This window comes from Rhagoletis pomonella, unplaced genomic scaffold (genome assembly GCF_013731165.1).
Source record: "Rhagoletis pomonella isolate Grant_MI unplaced genomic scaffold, Rhpom_1.0 Rhpom_scaffold_00005, whole genome shotgun sequence".
Taxonomy (NCBI): domain Eukaryota; kingdom Metazoa; phylum Arthropoda; class Insecta; order Diptera; family Tephritidae; genus Rhagoletis; species Rhagoletis pomonella.
In genome coordinates, this window is record NW_023458559.1 from 37,572,157 (window position 1) to 37,594,684 (window position 22,528).

At 35.2% G+C, this 22,528-nt stretch overlaps 1 protein-coding gene across 4 annotated transcripts in view; it reads left to right on the top strand.

Moving 5' to 3' along the window:
- LOC118738898 (poly(rC)-binding protein 3-like) overlaps positions 1-20,397 on the top strand; it is a 42,557-nt gene extending 22,160 nt beyond the window's left edge. For all 4 annotated transcript variants that reach the window (XM_036469925.1, XM_036469928.1, XM_036469929.1 and 1 more), the window contains 2 exons: positions 20,124-20,180; positions 20,249-20,397. In XM_036469925.1, the coding sequence (XP_036325818.1) occupies positions 20,124-20,180; positions 20,249-20,374 (183 nt within the window). In that variant the 3' untranslated portion in view covers positions 20,375-20,397. The remainder of the gene's footprint in view (positions 1-20,123; positions 20,181-20,248) is intronic.
- Positions 20,398-22,528: the final 2,131 nt, after the last annotated feature.

The following is a 22,528-nucleotide window of genomic DNA, read 5'->3' on the forward strand; positions in this document are numbered from 1 at the left end:
TTAGCTATTTTTTATAAAAATAATGTTTATTCTTTAACAAAACCAGTGTAAATCCAAGTTTTAAACTTTGTGCAATATTAAAAAAAAACAGCACACTTTGGTAAAAATTTCGAGCTGTTAACGAGATTTCATGGAAAGATTTTGAGTATACAGCCCATTGAATTCTAGTAGAATTTTTTCTGTCTTTGTCAAAAATATTACTTTTCTTCCATATAAAAATAAATTGTGTTTATTCGTTAAGCAAATGGCCTTATGAAATTGAAGTAAATAATTATCTATAAGAGTCCAATACCTAACTTACGAATGATAGATACATAGAAAAGGTATGATATATGTAAGTTTGACTGTCAGGCCTACCTATTCGATGTAGTTAATTTCGGCCTCAGGGAGATAGCTGTTCTCCATCGCTTTTTGACAAGCTTAGTCAAAATGAACTGAGATCGCCACGCAGACTACAGGTTACACCAGTATTTGTCTTACAATGAGGGTGCTTACAATGGAATATGATCGATAGGATTCAAGCCGATTTGAAATTGCAGAGCTACAGGGATATAGGATCGGCACAGTGTCGGTGTCGGTGTCTGGAGGAGTGAATTACTAGATGAAAATAATGACACTGGTTTTAATTTGAAATTGCTTTCCGAAAATTGGTATTTTACAATAGACAATAGCTATTTCTATTCCGCTTTTCAGGCTCTATAAATTTTTATAATAAACTAAGGCCCGCTTGCAGAATATCCAGATTTAAATATATAAATAGAAAGTTAAGTGTTTACCGTGTAATCCCTGCACCGTGCAAGGGCTTTGGAAGACTTCTAGAATCCCTCTAATAATTCAGGTCACAAATAGTTTGTCACTTTGAAATGTAGACGAGGCATTTTAATGTACGACTGCATAGCTGCGTATTTAACGTTTTTATTTATTTGCTTATTCACTTAATGCAATTCAGTTCGTTGTGTTTTCCTTTTTATTGGTTTCAGTACCTTAATGTGCATACTTTATTTCTTAATTTATTTACTTTTGACTGGCGTGTGTTTGCAGTTTTCGGGTCATTTTCGTAGTAGGTATTATTAGATTTACACATGCATATGTTTGTGGGTATGTATGTGAGTAGTGACGTTGGGCATTTGCAGTTTATATTACTTACTAAAGCGAAAGTTTGTTTAAAAAAAAAAAATCAAAATAGTCCGATACAGACTCAAGAATAACTAGTTCTTTTTGGAGACAAAAAATAGCTAGTTTGCATAAAATTGCAAATAGTCAGGCTGCATTTTGTTGAACAGACCGAAAAATTTTGTTCGTTGATAGGGCTAATTTTAGACTAGTTTAGCACTAACTACTGAACACCAAACAAAGAGAAATGTAGGGTGGCGGAACAATGTAGCGCTAGCATCCCAAACTCTTGTACTTAGCTAAGGAGTATGTAGTCCTAAAATTTAATCACTTTTTTGCTACAATTTTATTTATATTTTAATATTATGATGAAGTTTAAAGATAAGGAACTATTAAAATTTCATATTATTAAATTCATAATGTCCTGTATGCAGCTCTCAAGAAAACGGTCAAGAAAAAATTGCCATTATTTCATGTGTGTGTCCAAGGAATTTTGACATTTTTGATACTTCACAGCCTGTTGCCTCACTCTTTCCTCAAGAAATAATGGAACGGGCATATATTTCTGTTGCAAACCTGGGTTACCTTGTGCTCTTTTTTCACAGCAAACTTTAGAAAACCGTAGTAGAAAACGGAGCAAATTCCTTGAGAACTGCGTACTGCCTTAAGCAAATTTGACTCAAAAAATTTCTTAGCCATTTCTTGTACGTCATTTTATATGGAGTTTTTGCTTTTCTTGAGAGCTGCGAACAGGCCTTAAAGCACAAAAGCTGTGTTTTTTCTAGAGGAGACTAGTTTGCTACTAACTACTTTCCAGTGAAAAAAGTACAATTAACTGGCGCTGTAATTGGGGTTTGATTCGGTATCCGATAACAAAAAAAAATTAAGTTAATCGTTTTCTCTCTTGTGTCAATGTAATTTCGTTGTACTGAGTAAAGCTATATCCTTCTTCACCTGGCCATTCCTACGTGATCTTTTGCCGACACCAGTACGCACTGCATTGAATTAAGGGCAGGAGCGTTTGTCATGCTTCGCACGACACGACTAAGCCATGGAGGCCGGTTTATTGTTATTCAATGCACTATGTCTATGTCGTTGTAAATCTCAACTATCCCAGCCATTGCCAACGTATGAAGGACCGTAGAACTGCTGTAGATATTTTCTTCATAACCCTACAAGGGTCTGCTCATAGTGCATACTTCTGCCGCATGAAGTGGAACAGAAATGATAAAAGGCTCAAAGAGTAGGTTCTCTACGACAAGAGAGTGCTTTGCTTCTCAGCTACCCATTCAATATACTACCCTGCCCACCTTTAGTTCATACAGTTTGAAATATTTCTGCTTCCAGATTGTATGAACTTAAAGTGTGAACTGTATAAACTAAAGGTGGACAGGGTAGTGCAGTACTTAGAAGCTGCTGCGAAGGACGATTTTCCACTGTTAATGCCAATTTTTTTAGATAGACGAAGTTCTCTACTTTTTCGAAATTACTGCTGTCAACGGTGACGAGAGTGAGGAGAGTGCCGCCTCTCTATCTGTGTTGTGTCAGGAGATACTTTGTCTGGTCTTCTTTCACCTTCGCAATGCACTTGTTGCACTTATAGTGAATTGACTCGGCTCCTTTCCAATTAAAGTTCCTGTCATTCCAAACGCATACCATCAAGCATGCACAAAGATCTCATCCGAGTTTTATTTTTATTTTTGGCTTTCTTAAAGGGCCGTTACACGATACCAGCATGCTGGCGCTATAAAATGTTGGTGCCCGCCGATTGAGAAAATCCTGAGCTCATTTAAAGGACAGAGTAGAAATAAAGGGCGAATAACGGAATAAAATAATGAATTATCCTTTAAAACAGCGGGCGGCATTCTAACACATTCAAACGCTTCAAAACTGAGACTGTGTGCGTTAAATGCACTGCTCAGCTGCCGCTCTTCGTATACGTGTGAAACACACATGTGCTCAGAGAGCGCTCAGTGAGCTAGGACCTGCCGACCACTGCTTTAAAATGAAGAACGAATGGTCAGCGCACGTAACTATAGCGCACTATCCACTTTTATCTCGAATTCTTAATGCCAATTTTCCTACAGGGCCTTTACATAGATGCATGCATTTAGTACTAGCAGGAATACATACATTCAACTGTGTTACCCCGTTTTCATGGCTTCTCAATGGCATTTTGCCAATTATTGTGTAAAAACTGTAATTAGCTTGTTGTAGCTGTACTTTTGTTACAACAAAAACGAATAATCAGCGCGCCACAACAAATAATGCATGCAATGCATCTACATATCTATGTACATGTTTGTATGTATGGCTGCAAGCAGCTAAGCAATTTGCTTAGATTTCTCCTTACAAGTAGCGCATAGAAACCAGTACTTGGATGCGCAAGCATGAAGGCAAACAATCGTACATATGTATGTACATACATACCTACATACTTTCATGCATGCATGGCTACATATAAATCTCATGTAAATATTTATAAATTTACAGCTACATATGTATGCGCATAAATACATACACTTTTGGCCACGCAAACTTTTCCACTAGTTGTTTTTCTTTACTAGGTACAACTTTGTAAATTAATAAAAAAATATATATATTTTTTTTTAATATGGTTCTCATTGTAACGAAAACTATATACATATCTAAACAAAAGTTTTAAAATTTTTACAAAATTTAGACAAATTCATAAAAAATTTCAACTTTTTAATACAAAATTTTTCGAAATTTTTGAGTATGCAATTTAATAAATAGCCCATTTAATTCTACTATAATAATGTATGTACAATTTTGAGGTGGTACAAAATCCTTGGCGAGTTTTGAAAATTGTTTGCATGTAACGCACAAAAAAATTGTCAAAAATCAACCAGAATTTTGGGCTACTTCAAACTTCCACTTTATTATACTAAAATAAAATGGGCTATAAAACTGCATGCCCAAAATTTTCCTAAAAAAATTTTATTAAAAAGTTTGAAAATGTCATTATTTTTCCAAGTTTTTTTACAAAGTTGGAGACTTGTATTTACATATATAGTTTTTGTTACAGTGCGAACTGTATAAAAAAAATAAAATTGTGTGGATTTACAAAATTTTAGCTAATTAGCCGTGGTAATATTGGCGTGGCCAGAAATATATATATATATATATATATATATATATATATATATATATATATATTCAATCTCCTCTGTCACTGTTGATCCACAGCTCAGAGCTTCGACGAAAAGCTACATTCTTGTACGATTTACGTACCTTCCTCTTTTTATTGGCAATTTTCTTCTTGTAAATTATTTAAATTTATTATTTATTTATACACTAAAGCGCTCGTTTTCTGCTATTTACCCTTAAATTTATACATACAGTGACGAGCAAAACTGTAACATGGTGTAACACTTTTTATTTCAGTCGCCGCTATCTTTCCAAGTTCTAACGATATTCATACTTTTGTTGTATATTCTTATTCTTCTTCTTATTGGTACACCTGTACTTCCTCTCTCATAAGGATTTGAAGTAAATACAACAACAATGATAAAAGCAGCAGACAAAAATGTAAATTAAGGCACATGTTACAGTTTTGCACTTATATACTTCTAATAACTTTTTGACAATTTTCACGAAAAAAAAGAATTATTTACACAATTTTCAGTAACCTTTTGCTTTTTTAGTTCCTGGGTGCGATTTGGCATACCTTATTTGTATCTCTGTAAAAATTCTGGAGGTATATCCACCCATATATCCTTAGTTTGCTTTCACAGCCCATATACTCCATTGGACGGACTTGGATACTTAGTAAGCTGTGCTTTTAGTTGATTTCGCAAATTCTCGTTAAGATTCATGTCCGCAGATTGTGGACGTCATTTCAAATTAGCAAACTTTTGCTTTTGTATCCAGTCTTTGCCAACATGTGCAATGTGTTTTGGGTGATTTTTCAAAACTAATTTTTTCGACTACATCTTGCAAAGTTTGTTGAAATATGAACACATAGTGTTCCTTACACATATTTCGTTTTAACGGACCAACAAAATTTTTGAAATACAACCTCAAACTATTATTGACCGACCACTGTGATTCACAGTTTGCTTTACATGATGCGCATGGGCTTAATTTGGGTTTTTGATCCAATACCATGCCCGGCCATCTGATTGAAAGCGATTAATTTAGTATTGCCAGACCAAATAACCTTCAACTGAAACTTAAAAATTTATTTTTTATTGCATTCTGAAAGGCCTAACATATCCCAATAGGGAACGGTCCGGTTTTCGTGCGATGTAGCAAAATGCTGCCACACTCGCACATGTATTTTGATCAAATTTGCTTTTTTTCTTCTTTTATGATGCCTTTGCGCTCAATTTGGCACTTCTTCGCTTCGCTGTCTACTGATTTGCATTAAAGTTTAATACCTTAAGCGCTTCTATAATAGTGGCTGCATCACTACTCGCTGCTAAGTTCACAAGATATCGTACCGTAATATTTTTTGACAGACTTCCTTTGTGCTTAGGAACACTTTAGGCTATATTTTTTCTCAGTCTTAACATATTCAAGTGGCAAACTCCACAGTTTTTTCCACTTTTCCTGCCATCTCGCCTTTCCGCAGTAAATCTATTATTTACATTTATGGTGGCTCCTGATTAACTATATTATTTACTGGTGATCACTTCTTCAATAAATTACAATACAGAAAAAAGTCATCTGGCTTCCAACTAAGTAAAAGATAACTGTAAAATGCAAAACTGAGAGTGAGTGCAAAACTGTAACATTTGCCTTAATTTACGTTTTTCTCTGCTGGTTTTTTTTATTGTTGTTGAATTGATTTCAAATCGTTATGAGGGAGTGAGTAGGGGTGTACCAACAAGAATATACAACAAAAGGATGAAAGTCGTTAGAACTTGGAAATATAGAGGTGCCTGAAATAAAAAGTGTTAAACCATGTTACAGTTTTGCTCGTCACTGTATGTAAGTGTAGTACGTGTATTTGAATACGATTTGTGTAGATAATTTATATGCTTACACATTTGTACTTTTACTGTTATATTATAAATATACATTTGTACTTATATACAAAAACACTCACAGACATGCATTGCATATATCACTGCTTACTTAGGAAAAATTTGTTTGAAAAAGCGTTCATCGTAATTTATTTGCACTTACAGGTTAAATACTAAATATATGTACATACTAGTATATTTCTTGCTGTTCTTTTTTTCCTCTTTGTGCATATGCTGTTGTTTATGTGTCTGGGGCATTTTCGAAAATACAAACATAAATTCACAAACAGCTCTTATTCACTGTTAAATGTAAGATTTTCTACATTTTACTTATTTTCTAAACATTTTCAAATGCCGTAAAAGCGCAATAAAGAATTTTTATTAACTCGTAAGTGTCGACTGTAAATCAAAGATATATTCGAAATTGAATTGAAATCACAATTGGCTAATTGTAAAAGTGGCGAAATTGTAATTATATGGCCATTTTTGGAAAAATTTAAATAATTGCAAAGCAAGTATTCATTGATTACTTTAGAACCAACGATTGATAGCAAATCTTAGCCACCAAATCACCGAAAAGTTCACAAGAGCTCTACCCAGTTGGTAAAGTGGATTTGGACTAGGAATGTTAATCCCGGAATCCCGAGATCCCGGCCTTTTTAAGATCCCGGAATTTTCGGGATTTTATAATTTGCACTGATGGCAATAATAGAAACTCCTATTCTTGACCAGTGTTGGCTTTATTTCTTTCTTCTTTTAATAATTAATATTGTTTTTATAAATTTCTAGCTCATTATACATATATACACCGCACGATAGTAAATTTTAAACACAAATATCAATATAATAATAAAATTGCGTTTTTAGTTTTTCACTCTGATGTCAGTAATTCAAAAATGATTTAAAAAATTCAGAGAAATGTGCTTAGAGAAGAAGTATGGGCATCAAATTAAAGGGGGAATCCTGTAGAATTTAAACAGATTCAAGTTTCTGGTGCAGAAGGGCTGGTAAGTATTGAAAATGTCCTTTTAAAATTTTATCCTTAAAATTTCGCAATATTTGTTTTTGCAAAAATTATATGTTAAGGACTTATATAAGTTCGATAACATCCTCGAATTTCCTTTTTCTAACTTTATCAGCTTAAATTTACCTATTCGTCCTTGTGAATCCAAAAAAAAATTAATTTTTTTAATTATAAACTTCCTATAGCATATTTTTATTATACATTGCTTTGATTTTTTTTTTAATAATTTTTGGAATTAATCATATCTTTGAAATTACAAAGTCCTTAAAAATAAATCCTGATGTCAGAGAGAAAAAATAAAAAGACCACTTTAAATAAAAAAGTAGCTTTCAAACGCATTTATTTATTATTTATTTCATGGTAGGAGAGCTTCTCAAACAATATAGAAGCAATTTTTTCGATTTAAGTTGCTGAAAAGTAATGAATATCTAAATCCCGGGACTAATCCCGGTATACCGGGATTGTGATAACGGCATCCCGAAAATCCCGGGATCGGAAAAAGCTTAAAAATTAACATCCCTAATTTGGACACCTTCCTCTTCTTGTTTCCATGAGCCCCAGAGCTTCAATGCTATGGCCACTCAGCTCTCCGGATCTTAATCGGTTGGATGACCATATATGGAGCGTTGTTGAAGAAGGAACAAATAAATATCGCTATAATAATACCCTTGATTCGCTAAGAGCAAAAACTATCGGCAAAGTATTGAAGCTGTTATTGCCGCTGAAGGCCTATAAATCACTTAAACGACTCTAAAAATGTCAATTAAATACAAGAAATTCTTTAAGAAATATACGAATTTAAAAATTGGTAATGTTCTAAATGCATTTCCTTAATGATTACCCTGAGGTGACTATGTAGACTTGAAGTCTACCACAACTCTGACTCTCTTATCTGACCGCCGATTTCATAGCCATTTCTCTCAGGTGAAGATCGATGGGAATCAGGTTGATCACCAGGGATATGCCCAACAGCGCACCTTTCACTCCTGTGCGTGTTGCTCTATGTTAGAATAAAAATTACAATATCTTGGAGTAAGAACTCTAATATCCTTCCTATCGAAAGTAGTATAGCAGAATGGACTGCCTTCAAGGGCTCCTAACGCTCCTCAGTTCAGAGCTCAATCTCACTAACTCTGACCCTGGTAGAAGACCGTTTTTAAGCGCAAAAAAATCCACCATTCAAAAAGTGGCTTCGTGATCAACCCTTTTATGGATAACTGCCCAGTTCATTGAAAATTCTCATTCATATATTCTTGCCGCCTTCACCGATTCAGTCTGCCTTTGTGACTAGACGTTCCTATAATTAGGCATGACATGACGTCCAGCCTGTTGCTACTATATGCATTCTAGTCGCTATTTGATACGATTTTTCACCATTTTCTCTAGTTAGTAGCAATCAAAAAATATACTCGTCTTTTTTAGTGAAGAGGCAGTCTTCTCATAATATGCTTTTCTGTGCTGAAATTTCTTTTACAACAAATCCCAGTAGTCAACCAAAAAATTCAACAATGTATTGTAAATACATACATAAGTCTCAAATAAATTTAAAATTTCGAAATACAAATTTTACTCAATCGAATAAAAATTAATTAGCTCATTTATTATTGTATCCATTATTAACGTTAAAGCTAACGTTTAAATTTCAGCTACTGAATTATTAGCACCTGTATTTCCAAAGAAAAAGCGCATCTTCATTAATTTCCAACGTTACTCGTATCAAATTTCAATTTGTCGATTAAAAGTCTCACTCACTCCCGCAGACATTGCCAATCAGCTTTTTGACTGATGGTCTTTAATCACTCAAAAACAAAGCAATTAAACGAATTAATGATGGCATATAAATTTTTTCACCTCATTTCCAGCTGAAAGAGTTAAAAAACAATAAAATCAAACGCTTTGTAACAATATAAATTTCAACGATTTTTTAACAATTCACATTTAATTAGCGCCTTTTCAATGCCCCAACAAAAAAAGCTACATATGTATGTACATACATATTTTTGCACGAAAAAGTGAGAAATTATTCATTGTGCAAAGTATCGATTGCAAAGTCGATTGAGAATTTACTGCAATTGTACAAGTGCGGTGGCGGGAGAGGTGAGAGGATAGAGGGCAGTAGACAAATCAATTGCGTATAAATATTTAAACAAAGCAGGGAAGCCAACTCGTGGGGAATTCCCCGATTTGCGGGGAATTTGAGTTTGCGTGGGGAATCGGGGAATGGACCATTTTTTATGGGGAATTTCAGTTTACGTGCCAAATCGGGAGATGAACTGCTTTTTAAAGGAATTGGGTGTTAAATAATTTATGCAATCCTGCAAATTGTACAAATTACCGTTGATTTAGAATTTTCTTTGTCGCATTTGCGTTCATATAACGAATAAAAACACTTTTTTTATGTGGAAGAAAACCGCAACACTTTCAGAAATAAAATTATAAAACTTGAAACTTGCACTTACTAGAATTGAACGGGCTACAAAACTGCGTACTCAAAATATTTCAGGAAAATCTTATTATAAAGCTCGAAATTTTTACGAAAGCTTGTCTGTTTTTTTTTTTAATATTACATTAAGTTTGAAACTTTGATTTATACGACATTTGTTAAAGAATTAACTACATTTTTATAAAAAATAAATAAATCAAATTAATAACAAAAAAAAATTATAATTGTGAAAGCTTGTCAAAATTTAGCGCGACTAGAATTTTTTCGACCACTGTATGTGCGTAAACATTATATGTACATTTTTTTCTTTATTTGTTAACTATCTTTATAAAAGTTTGAGTCTATGAATTACACAAAAAAAAAATAAACAGACCGACCAGCAATATGTCAAAATACACACACATTTTTTTTTTTTTTTTGTAAATAAGGAGCTATCCATGGGTGCGGAATTTTACGAAATTTCCGGCAAAATCGGAGAATTTCATTGTCGAAATCGGGGAATTCGCAAAAATGAGTTGGCTACCCTTAGCAAAGTAAAGTGTTGGCGCGTTTAATGAATGGTGGAGCCGGGAGTGCGTTGGAAAGAATGAGAGGTAGGAGAGAGTAAGTAAGCGTGGTATGAATTTCATTCATTTAATACTTATGCGGTTTTTAGTTTTGTTGTATGTGTGTATATTTTGTTATACATATAAGAGCAGTGCAAAAGAGAAATCGAGTGCAATATGGCAAGTATCTAATAATAATTTTTTGATGAGGTTACATAACAACATTAATTGTGAATAAAAAAATTTTTAGTAGCAAGTTGACAAAAGGGACATTCCAACTTGACGGGTGAAACATTTTAACTCGTTTTTGTTCAAACTTTAAGTACGTTCTCGTTAACGATTAATTTAACAAGTTTTAAAATGTTAACACTTGAAGTCAGTCCATGCCATCCCAATTGTCTTACTCTAAAACAGAGGTGGGCAGCTTCGACAGAGAATTTTTGTAGTGTGCGAGAAATTTGAGTCAATGTGTGCGTGCGAACAAGTCGTGCGGTTGAAAGAAGCTTTCGCTGCCTTCTAAAGCAGAGCGTGTATGTATACGCGAATATGCCCGCCGGGCAGGCGCCGCCCAGGTCTACTCTAAAAGCAAAAAAAACAAGGCTTTAGTTTTGTCTACAAACTTTTTTCCGCTGCATAAAACACAAATTTTAATTTTGCAAAACCTTGTTAAGCACTCAGAAAAAAGTCACCTAAGCATTTGTATCTCGCAAAAAAAGCACACTTACATACGCGTTGATATCTCAAAAATTCATCATAATTCGCAAACATTTGCTATTGCTACCATCCATAATAATTGGCCTTTAAATATAGTAGGTAAATTTTCCAACTTTTTCCCCAAAATGATCAATTTAAAGTCTACTCAAAGCTGATGCTGCCAAATTCGAGTTAAAGTCAGACATACATACTAACATGTATAAATATGTACCAAGAAAGAGGTGAACTAAGGTGACGCTCAAGATAGAGAAAAGCAATTAGGGCTGCAAACTGCAGGAAAAGCACACAAAAAATTCTCAGAAATGTTGAGTACATACGAAACTCCCTGTAGGAAATTAGGCTGGCACTCAAGCAATGTCGGCGAACTAGTTTCACTAAACTTCAGCATTTTTTGTTAGATTTTTACGGATGAAGGTGTTTTTTAAAATGTTTTTTTTTTACCCCTATCGTCAATTATGTGTGAAAAGACTCAAATGGCCTTTTGTACATCGTTCCTTTTTCCACTCAGTTCCTAAATGTATACAACATCATTTTGTTTAAAGCTATTATTATTTGCTATCTTTCATACGTAAACAATTCTCAGATAGCGTATGAAATAGTTTTTTTTTTGCGACGCAATATGTTCCATATCTCGTATAAAACTTTGCATACAAAGTATCGTTCTTCAAGCCAAGATCACAGCTCCTCCCGACAGATTCTCACGTAGTATGGTGCAAAAAGTTGCCCTTTCTCGTCGCTCTGCATGGATAAGCAACATATGAAATATTTCGCCTTTTTCGTAGCTGAGTTTTTGCACATTTTCGGGCGAGCAGCCGGTTCTATAAGAAACTTTCTGTGTCTGTATCGGCTTCTTCACTGATAACAAAAAGGCCAATTTGTTCCCTTAATATATGAAGATGACCTCTTTTTTTTGGCAAAATTCTTTGGTCCTCCGTTGAAGTGTTTAAGGGCTCTCAAGAAAAATAAAAAGAAATATTTCTCATCATTTCTATTGCTTGAAAAGTGCTTTGCAGTTGCTGTAAATTTTCTTGGAAGTAATAAATATACGAGTTTTTTTTTTGAGAGCTGCAAACTGATTTCAGAAATTTTGATAGAAGAAAAGAAGAAATTGCTTTTCCATTTTTTGTGCGTCAATTTATATGCATTTTTCGTGTTTCGTTTCGTTTGAGAGTTGCAAACAGCGCTTTACACGCAGGTGTTAGTGGTGTTAGTTCTGTAAAAACTATTTTGTAGCTTTGATGCCCCAAATCCGCTATCGAATCCTCTCATCTATAAAGGATAAGGTTGTATTTGTAGAGCTCTTGAGCCTGTGTAATCGGCTTTCGAGTTGATCGCTATCGGTAAATACACACATATGTATGTATTAGAATGGTTATCCCCACGTCCTTACCTTAAACTATTGCTGTCGAAGCGGTAAACTAATTTCAAAGTTTGTACAAAAATTAGCGAAATTCGAAAAAGTATCATCAGAATGTCCAACTTTTTAATCATAATTCTAAGAAAAATGGTATGCAGCTTTGTAGCCCATTCGATTTTGGTATGATGAAATGTAAGTTTGAAGTAGCTAAGACCTACCGTAGATTTTAGGCAATTTTTTTTTTTACGGTGTTACGCATTTTTACATACAAAGTGTGTTGGACTCAACTTCCGTAACTCTTTTTCACAGTAAGTTGTATTACCTGCCTCTGTTTCAGATTTTGAGTTTTTCAGTGTAATCTGTGTTCAAAACTTTCTCCTCCTCCCTGTTTCTCATGCCTTTGCCTCGTTAATCTACTTATATTCGAGTATGTTCACTTTCCAAACCAACGCGCCTTAAACAACGAAATTTATCTAAAATTGCCCTTTTAGGGGGTCAATTTTACGAGCTGCCTTTTACAGTGTATCTTTTTAAGCACAAACATATGTTTTATTTCCTACTGGGTTCATTAGCAAACAAAATCAAGGCCAACACATTTCTGTTGCTAATTATTCAATATTCCATTGAGGTGTGCCACAAAAAGATGGGAGAAGAAGCCTTAAACAATTTGAAATTCTCACACACACACACGTTTATGGAAATTTCCTTGAATTGTATACATAGGCGCCCAAGCACAAGTCACAGCCACCTCAAAAAGTCACCATAAACAGCATCAGTAGCATCCTGATTTTGGCTAGCTGTTGTTGTGCATGTATCGTATTTGCTTATTTTGTGCTTTGCAATCTGTTAGCAAAACTATGCCGTCGACTCCTTACGCCCTCATTTGACTGTTGTGTGAATGTTAACTAAAAATTAGTGAATTAAATGCGCTTCGAATGAATTAAAAGCTCAAAGTGAAATTAAATACTCGTATGTAGGTGGTGGCGGTGATGGAGGGTGGAGTTGTTAGTAATGTTTTGCGCCTAGGTAATTTCGAATTCAATTGGGAATTATAAGCTAAGTAAAACCATACCATACCATACATAAATAGTTGTGCATGGATTACAGCCGAATTTAATGTAATTACATATTTCAGTTGTATGAATATTTGGGTTAAATCTGCTGCTGATTATTTTAATTAATTGCAAGATATGGCATAATATCTATTGATGCGTAACTTTGATCCAAGGTAACTTTAGTTGATGCATACCAAATTGAAAACAATTTTAAACCAGATTTGGTAGAATATTTTAATTACTTACTGGAAACGTGGGTTAGAAACTGTAGCTCGAGATTATGAGAAAATAGTTGTGGCAAGTCTCAATATGTGGCCCAACAGTGGGATACTGAAAATCGCTATCACTAATATCCAAAAGAATAGCAGTTGCGCCTAACAGCATGCAATATTTAGTTACTCATACTGCCAGATTTTTCTATTTACTAGACATCGGATCTTGTATGCAAAAAGATAAGCCTAAAAGTATGTACCATATAATTATAAGCAAAATGTATTACAAATTTATACTTTTTGTGTAACATATTTTTAGGCTTCTATTAATTTTTCATGTCGTACACTTTCAGGTCTCACCACTTCTCATTTAAAGAATTTCGGCAACAAAAACTTAGCGTGGCGATTGTCAGAATTCCACTGCAGGTGGATCTATTCGGTTAATAAACCACTTTGGCAGTTACGAATATTGTTTTGGCCTCCTAGTCTTCCGAGCCAAACATATGTAGCTTATGGCCCAATGAAGTGAGGTCGTCCCTAACCGATTACCAAGCATCCGAAGCATCATATTGAAAGCATAGTTTTGAGCCGTTTTCAAGTATATTTTTGAAGAGTCTTGTGTTAAAAAGAAGTTTTCACAATCTTCTCCAAAATGTCGGTTTATTATACTCTCTCTTTTGCATAAATGAAACACATTGACCCAAATTTTTGGCAACTTTTCTAGCTTCGCTGAACTCTCGAGGCAATGGCTCCGATGGGTCTTAGATAATAAGAACGTTGCGACCTTATTCGAGCTCACCTTTTCATTACTTAGCGCTACGAAAGACGGTGCTTTGCATTAAGTTTTCATTTCTTGCGCATAAACAATCTTTGTTGAAAATAGCAGATGGAACAATAAAAACTTCTTTTACCGGATAATTAAAAAATATGAAAGCGGGGCTGCTGGGCTATCTTCTGTGGAGTTCGATAACAGTCTAGCGCAATTTTGGCGTGGCGAGGCTTAAAGGGCTGATTACCACTTGGATCTCGGTCATTGCATTTCTCCCGAGTTTATTTATAACGTCAGTCCTCAGCCTTTGGACTGAGTAGGCAATTCAGAAGTAAAGTTCACGACGTACGAAAACCACACTCTATAAGTTACTCATCATGCCCGTGCTGGTATATGGCGAAGAATCATGGACAATGACTGCATCCGATGAGGCGGCTATTGCAGTGTTCGAGAGAAAGATTTTGTGGAAGATTTGCGGGCCTTTACGCATTGGCGACGCCGAGTACCGCAGCGATGGAACGATGAGCTGTAACGGCTCCGCTAGCTTAGATATCGTTCGAATGGACACCGACGCTCCAGCTCTAGAAGTATTCAAACCGGAACCAGCTTGTGGTAGCTTAGGAATTTAGAGGACCCCACTGCAATGGAAAGACCAAGTGGATGAGGACTTGGCGCTAGTTGGCAGAGAAGAGAAACTACTGGCTTGCTTTGTTGAACTCGGCCAAAACCTCTTAGGCGGTTACAGCGCCAAATAAGAAGAGTCCTCAGCCCGGAAAAACACTACGTTTGTCAAATAATCGAAAGAATATTTCAAAGTTGGAAAGGTGTTTGAAGTTCATTTCGCGCGGTTCGGGCTGCCACGCTGACCCAGATTAGAGCAAGCAGTCGTACTTTGCTCGGTAGTTTATTTAGTGCAGCCTCCAAGCGTTAGATGCTTGACTTTATGCGTCATATTTATTGGTTCCCTTACGCGAGTACAGAGCTGTAAAAGCCTTCCCGCAACGCCAAGCAACGTTCTATTTCCTGAGATCAACTTTTTATCGAGATTTAGGCACAAAAACTTAGCTTTAGCTTTATTCTTGAGACTTAAGCGGATCATTTTTAGTCCTGAAGTTACCGAACCTTTTTGAACCTTTTTTTTAAAGAGCACCAGTCCCACTTTTGCCGAATGAACCTAAATACTTATTACAGGTCGTGGATCACCAGAATATTTCCCAAAGTGGTTTCTGTCAAGTCGAACAGCGTCTGTGAGAACTTGCCTCGGCACTTTGTAGTGATATAGTCCGCATAGGTGACAAATTTGGCGTACAGCCATTCCAACTTTTGCAAGAAGGAGTGCGCAGTTGAATTGCTCAGAAGTGGCGAGCCACATTGGTGTGTGTCTCTAGGAATGCGCCTCTTCTGTGCTTACCTCCACCATACTCTATAATTATTTGCGTTCTATACTCCACCAGAGAATTGTCTACTTTTAGCGCCCTCAATTGCTTGTTCGTTCTTCACTTAAGCCCACATGTGCACTTCTCAAACGGCGAATAAAATTATTTATACTAAATGTGGCTCTTAAATTTGCACTTGTGCGACAATTGACTTGTCACAAGTCACTACAAAAAAAAAAATCTGACCTGAAATACACTGTCTGACGTATGATTTGTGATCGTTTGGGGATTGCCCGTATTAGTCATTAAAGAATCATGCAATATTACCCCACAATCAGCTCCAAATTTTCACATTATAACAGGCATGTAGTCATGGAGTCATTGCACGCATCTCTACAAGTGTGATCTTTTTATCAGAATTTTTACTTACATACTTAGATACGGATACAGTTTCAGGGCTCTATTTATGTATGTTTTACAAAACGAAAAAACCAGAAATCTACAAGTTCCGCCTCCAGCTAGTAACGCACAATATCCAGGGTATTATGCAACTTGTAGAATCTGTGGTTTATATATGTGTGTATAGTATATTTCATTGTAGTTGTTTTTACTGTTTTCCTAACTAGAAAGCGTAACTGAGAAGCAAAATGAAAAATAAAAACTTGTGCAAACTAAATTTTTGTGTCGCCTGTTATGCATGTAAGTTTTGTTTAAAATTTTCAACGAAATTCTAGTCAAAATATTTGCTCCGACAACTGCTAACCAACACAATGGAATTTGATTATACTCAAGTGTATGCAAATAGTAAAAAGTTATGGCAGGCGTTCTAAACCCTGCAAGGAGGAAGACAATGAACTAGTCAGCAGAGTTTCTATGTAATTCGCAAACTCTTTAATGATGTTCCCGGAAATGCAAACAAGTGTGAAAGTGATTAGATTTGCAACACTTAAAGAGTGTGTTTAATGAGATTAAGTTGAACTCAAGTGAGGCACGATTGACGAGTTTGAAACTTTACTTCTCAGTGAATTTCGGGGATTAACTGTTGAGGAAACTTAGGTCATAATCTAAAAAATAAAGAAATTACAAACTAAAATCTTAAGGACCCTTATGTTCTCTAAAAAAGGTTAGAGTTTTGCACATATGCTGTTGATTAAATTACCTACATATTTCGACTTAACAAAACGAGAAGGGATTACACGTTTCCCAAGGGAATGGTCCTCTTAAAGATCAATTCGTTAACTCGGTGAAAATATTATAAACGAGAACTCCACTTCGTTTGGAAGAAAAAAATATTTGCACGGGTTTCAGGGCTCTTTGCAAGTAAAAGTATTAAGGCGCTAATTGAGCTCGGCTTACCATTCAAAATTCATTTCTTAATTGCTCGATTAGAGCTTAATTGAGTGCTAATTGAATGAACTTTTTCGTGCAACGCTGCTGTTTGTTTCTGGTCCTCTTTTTTTTTGCAGCTACTATCCATCAGGGATGGAAAATTGAATTTTCAAATTGTACCCAATCTGCGGAAAAACTTTACCTAAAAGCAGATAAATGTACCTAAAACGTAAATGTGTATTTTTGTATTTACATTTACATACAGTCAGCGTCAAAATTATACTAAAACTTAATGGAATACAAAACTGAATACCCAAATTTTTCTAGGAAATAGAATTGAAAAGCTGAAAATTTAGATGAAATTTTTTGGTATTTCTTGGTTTTTGCTGTTGAAATTTGGTATGGAAAATATAAATAAAGAAACGTCAGGGTATTCATATTTTTGACGCTGGCTGTATATTGACAGTACTTTGGCAAAACCGCGTATCTCATTTTAAGGCCTAACTTAAATTATTTTTTACTATATACGAAGTAGTAGGTGATTTCTGAGATACGAGGTTTTGCCAAAGTACCGTCGATATTAAAGAAAATAATAGGATAATCTTTCGCTTCGATACTATCTGAACTTCTGGACTCCCAGCTAACAAATTTGGCTATAAAATGAAGGTGAATCTACGATTGACGTTTAAAAAAGAAATAAACTCTCTCTACCTGGCGTAATCAACTACAGTGTTTGTATCGAATGTACTTTGAAACTGTAAACGATTGTACCAAGTTTTCCATCACTGTAGCTAATCGAGCAGCTGGCTGTGTTTCGCTAATAGAACAGCTGACTTTGCGTGAACACCAAAAAGCGGTAGGTCAATTATCTTTTATCCTGAACAAAAAATGCCTTCGCGTATTATATATATAGATACCCTGCAGGAAATGTATCTAACTATAAGCTAACCTTAAGTTGATCAGGAAGGAGCTAAAAGTCGCTATTATCTGTATATTTTCTTTGACGAAAGCTAACTATATTTCTATGGCGATGACCGCGAAATAGTCAAGGGGTAACTAACTACATTTGGACATAAAATATCAATAGGAAAACAAAATATTTTTTTATTTACTTTATTTATTTTTTTATTTTTTTTTTTGTATTTACTTTATTTAGTTATTTTATTACATTTCATATTTGTTTACATATTCTGCTGTAGGTGGTCCCATATTCGAACTCCGTCAGACATAACTTCAAAATGATAATATGAAATTTCAATCTTCCTTTTATTTGTCCTGAATTCGAAAAAGTATTTGCGAAGTGCAGGATATTTAAATATAAACGCGTTTAAAGAAAACATACTCCTGCATTATTTGTCAACTAGTTTCAAGTAAGCTTTTTGTAGCTAACTACAAGTACAAAACGTCTCATTTTAGGGGCGTTTTAAGAAGTGTCTTTGGAAAAGGGTTGCCAACTAAAAACAAAAAAAAGTAAAAAGATATTAGACAGAAAAAAATAATAATTTTTACTTAGAGTGCTGTTGAAACCGGCCGTTAAATTATGAAATGAAGGGAATCGGAAATACTTATATTTAAAAATATTTTTAAACATAGTTGCCACCTAGGCAAATATTTACAACCGAATTTTGCCTAATTCGCAGTTGTTTGGAGGTTATTTTTTGCAAAACTTTAAAAAGCCTTGAAATAGGAAGTGAAAAGCATTACCACTGTCACTATTCAATTGAAAAATTGTCTGGTTAAAAAACCAAATTAGACAAACTTTTGTTATTATTTTGCTGGTAACACTGTAGGGAAAATCTCAAGTTTTTATATGGCACAAAAAGACGCCGAAACACGTAAACTTAATTTTGGGTCGTAGATTAAATTTGTAAATTGTTAAAAGAAAGTGCTTAAAGCTTTTTTTGTTGAAATATGAGCAGGAAAAAATGTTACTCATACGCCGCATCGCACATGGCCGCACTCGTACATACTCATACATGGCGTTAAAGTTTGATTTCTGTTTTTTATTCATTATGCAAACTCTGGATTGTAAATTTTTGACAACTATGAGTTGAATGGACTGTTTTTTGGCCTTATGTTATTGCTAAGGCGTATAATAAATGCAGTCCTAGAAGAATTAAAGTCTGTAAAGACAAATATTTTTTTTATTTAATTGCTGCATTTTAATTTGTCAACTTCTTTTGTAACAGGGTAAATGTCAAAAATTTCGAGCAATAAAAAGTTACTAATTGCCACAGCAGAAATGTAAAATTTTCTCACCATAGTAAAAAGTTGTTTCACAATAGAATTTTTCTGCTGATTGGCACAAGCCCTTACAATGAAAATATCTTGTGAAAATGACTTGTTATAGAAAAACGATATGCAGATCCGTGATCCGCAACCCAAAATAAAGTAAGTGTCTCGGTGTTTTTAGTTTTTGTCATTTTAGCGTTCCTTCAGCGTAATTGGTGAATCTTCATAAAAGTCATGCATACATATGTATGTACATGTGCGTAAACTGCATTACTGTGCAGCTTTACGTATTCATTTGTATATATATCATTGTAAGTATATGCATTTCAGGATACATCAGGAAATTCACTTGTGAGGCATAGCTGTGGTTAAGCCATTGCATGCTTGCAATGTTTAAAGGCGAAAACTTTTTAAACTAAACTTCGAAAGTGCATTCCAATGCAACTACTATCGCACGTAGATATGTAAATCGTATCAAAATATGTCGACGTGTATTATTCATATGGTTAACACATATGTTTTGTCGGTTGACAACAATATATTTATATACATATCATCGATATGTATATAGTTGTGACATAGTGCCAGGATATACATACATATGTACAATCAAAGTAATTTGTTGATTTCTATTTGCCTGCGGCTTAAGTTTAGACTCGCATACAAATAAATGCACACAGTTGTATGTGTATCACCTGCGCTTTTGAAATACAACTAAATGTGCATGTAGACCACAAAATTCAAAAACAATAAATGGCTGTCGCTTTTGGCACACAAATTTAATCTTTTTGTTTTGTTTGTTAGAATCAAAACAATTTGCAAACAAGTCAATTATCTACATTTTTTTTTTTTATCATGCGATTGTAATCGATTTTATCTGACCACTTTTCATATTCCAACAAATTTTCAGCATTTTGTATTTTTATTTATTAATTGTTGTATCTTGTTTTATTTTCATTGCAGGAAGTCGGCAGCATTATTGGCAAAAAAGGCGAGATTGTGAACAGATTTCGTGAGGAGGTATTTGAAAAAATTAAATTGTTTTCCGCTCAAAATCTAATTTTTCTATGCTCAAAATCTCCTTACAGTCTGGCGCAAAAATCAACATCTCGGACGGTTCATGCCCGGAGCGCATTGTCACTGTATCTGGTACGACCAGCGCGATCTTCTCGGCTTTCACGCTCATCACAAAGAAGTTTGAAGAGGTAATGTAGTTGTGTTTATAGATTTCAACGTAAGGGTGGCTGGTTAAAAATTTTAAGTTTTGATAAAAGTACGTTTCGGTTAATAATATATATATATATTTTTTTTTTTGTAGGAAAGCACTAAAACTCTCTCTAAACTCTATCCTCAAAACAATCTGTGTTTACCTAACCAATAAAAAAAAAAGAAAATCAATTTTTATTCATACGGCCCATTTTCTCGTACCGTACGTCTCAAATTTGTAAATTAAAAAAACACCTTTTTCATCTTTTTTTTTTTTTTGATTTACTAAAGCTATTCTCCGTGTTTATATTATGTTTAGTTTTAATGTGGCGCCCAACGCCTGCAAAAAAAAATTGTCTGCTAAGGACTGGCTGAATTGTGGACAACCCCTCTACCGGCCTATTCCAAACCTTAGCCAAAAAGAATCGTCTAGCCAGTCTGCTCTGGGTGAAATGAATGGCTGAATACAGAGTATCATAGACAGAAATAAACATGCCGTTGCTGGCTTTATGAATTTCTAGGACTTTTCGACAGTTCTAGTAATGGCAGAGTTGGCCAGGCATTTCGGCTTCGAAGTACCTACGCCATACAGGTTGAGTGCATTCTCGCAATGCTTGGAGCTAGGACTAATGTTGCTAGCCTTTGGAGTAGTGCTGTCTCTGTGAGGCTAGTTAAAGGGTTTGCGCGGCTTGTAATCTTCTCGATTACCCTTCCTTAGGGAAGCTTAACGAATCAGGTATTCCGACGATTTCGTGTACTGATGGTCTTTGCATTGTCATTGGTGGTAGTAATCAACAAGTGCTCTGCTATCGGATGCAGTCCGAATTAGGTACTAGTATTGGAGAGGTCTTGGGGTTCATTCCTCAATTGATTTGATAAATACTGACGTTGTCAGGACGTATTTCCTATATTGGGCGTTAAGGGCTACCGCGTTGGAGAAGTGACTGGAAGGGCTGTGGCACTTCGTTTCGCTGAAAAGCTAAGATTATTGAGGCTGTTTCGGTATGTCATTCCTGATCAGACGAGAGTGCACTTTGTTAGGTGGGACCGGGTCGCATCTTATGCTATCTTTGTCTACACTACACTCGAATGGACTCCATCTCTTTCCCGAAATGGAATATATTTAACCCTCGTTCCCTCTTGGTGAAAACATTACCGTCTTTCAAAGAGGACAATTGGAGGTTAGGTATTAAGTCGTTCGGATAGCCAATCAGCTTTTGAGGTATGCTCGTCTGAGTGGGGAAACGGACCGCAAACACAGTAATCGTGCCATAGTTTCGACACCTGCCGGTACTTTAAAATATACTCTGACGCCCCATATTGTGAGTGTTTAGTAGTTATTGCTGTCATTAGGATATTAGGGCGGGATTCCCTTTAACAAGCACGCTAGGAAAATCGGTATAAGAGATTCAGCTTTGATGTGAAATGGTACTCGAAGTCCGCAAGGCTATGGAACGCAGTTGAATGTCCAGCATTCGAAAGGTATAGTACATGTATGCTACGGCGGACCAATCCTCATGGATACTGATCTCAAAAGCGACTTTCCGACAAGTTGAGCTAGGGGAGTGCCCTCCCCTACTGAGGTAACTGCAATGAACCGACGTCAAAGTGACTGCGCGATAGGTCACTTCGACTCCTAAAAAAAAAAAAACAAATATGCATGTTGTTGAATGAAATGCTGTATATTTTTAGGCTTTGTTTTTTTCTCATCTAGCAAATTGCTTCTATGACAAAAATGTTTGCGTAATCAATAAAGAAGCCAATTTATAAAATTTCCAAATTCAGCAGCGAGAAATATTAATACCAAAATCGTGGTTTTCCTTAAGAAGGGCTTTAAAGTGGTGGGACCCAAGCCCAGCGCGCACGAGGTTTCTAGCCTTCTCACTTTAGACCGCTCCCAAACGGGTGTTTAGTCGCTACCCAGAGCTTTCCGAACTTATGTCGACTTCGGCGCACGGAACCATCCTCCATTACCCAAACTCCTACACAAAGAATTTTTTAGTATTAGAATCGTTTTGAGGCGCTTTATAAATAGAAAATTTTTATTTAGTGAAAATTCAAATCTGTAAATTTTAGTTTTTTGAACATACATACTATGTATGTATGTACATAACTTTAAATTTAAAAGCTACTTTTGTGTGTAATGGAAAGTACATATTTTT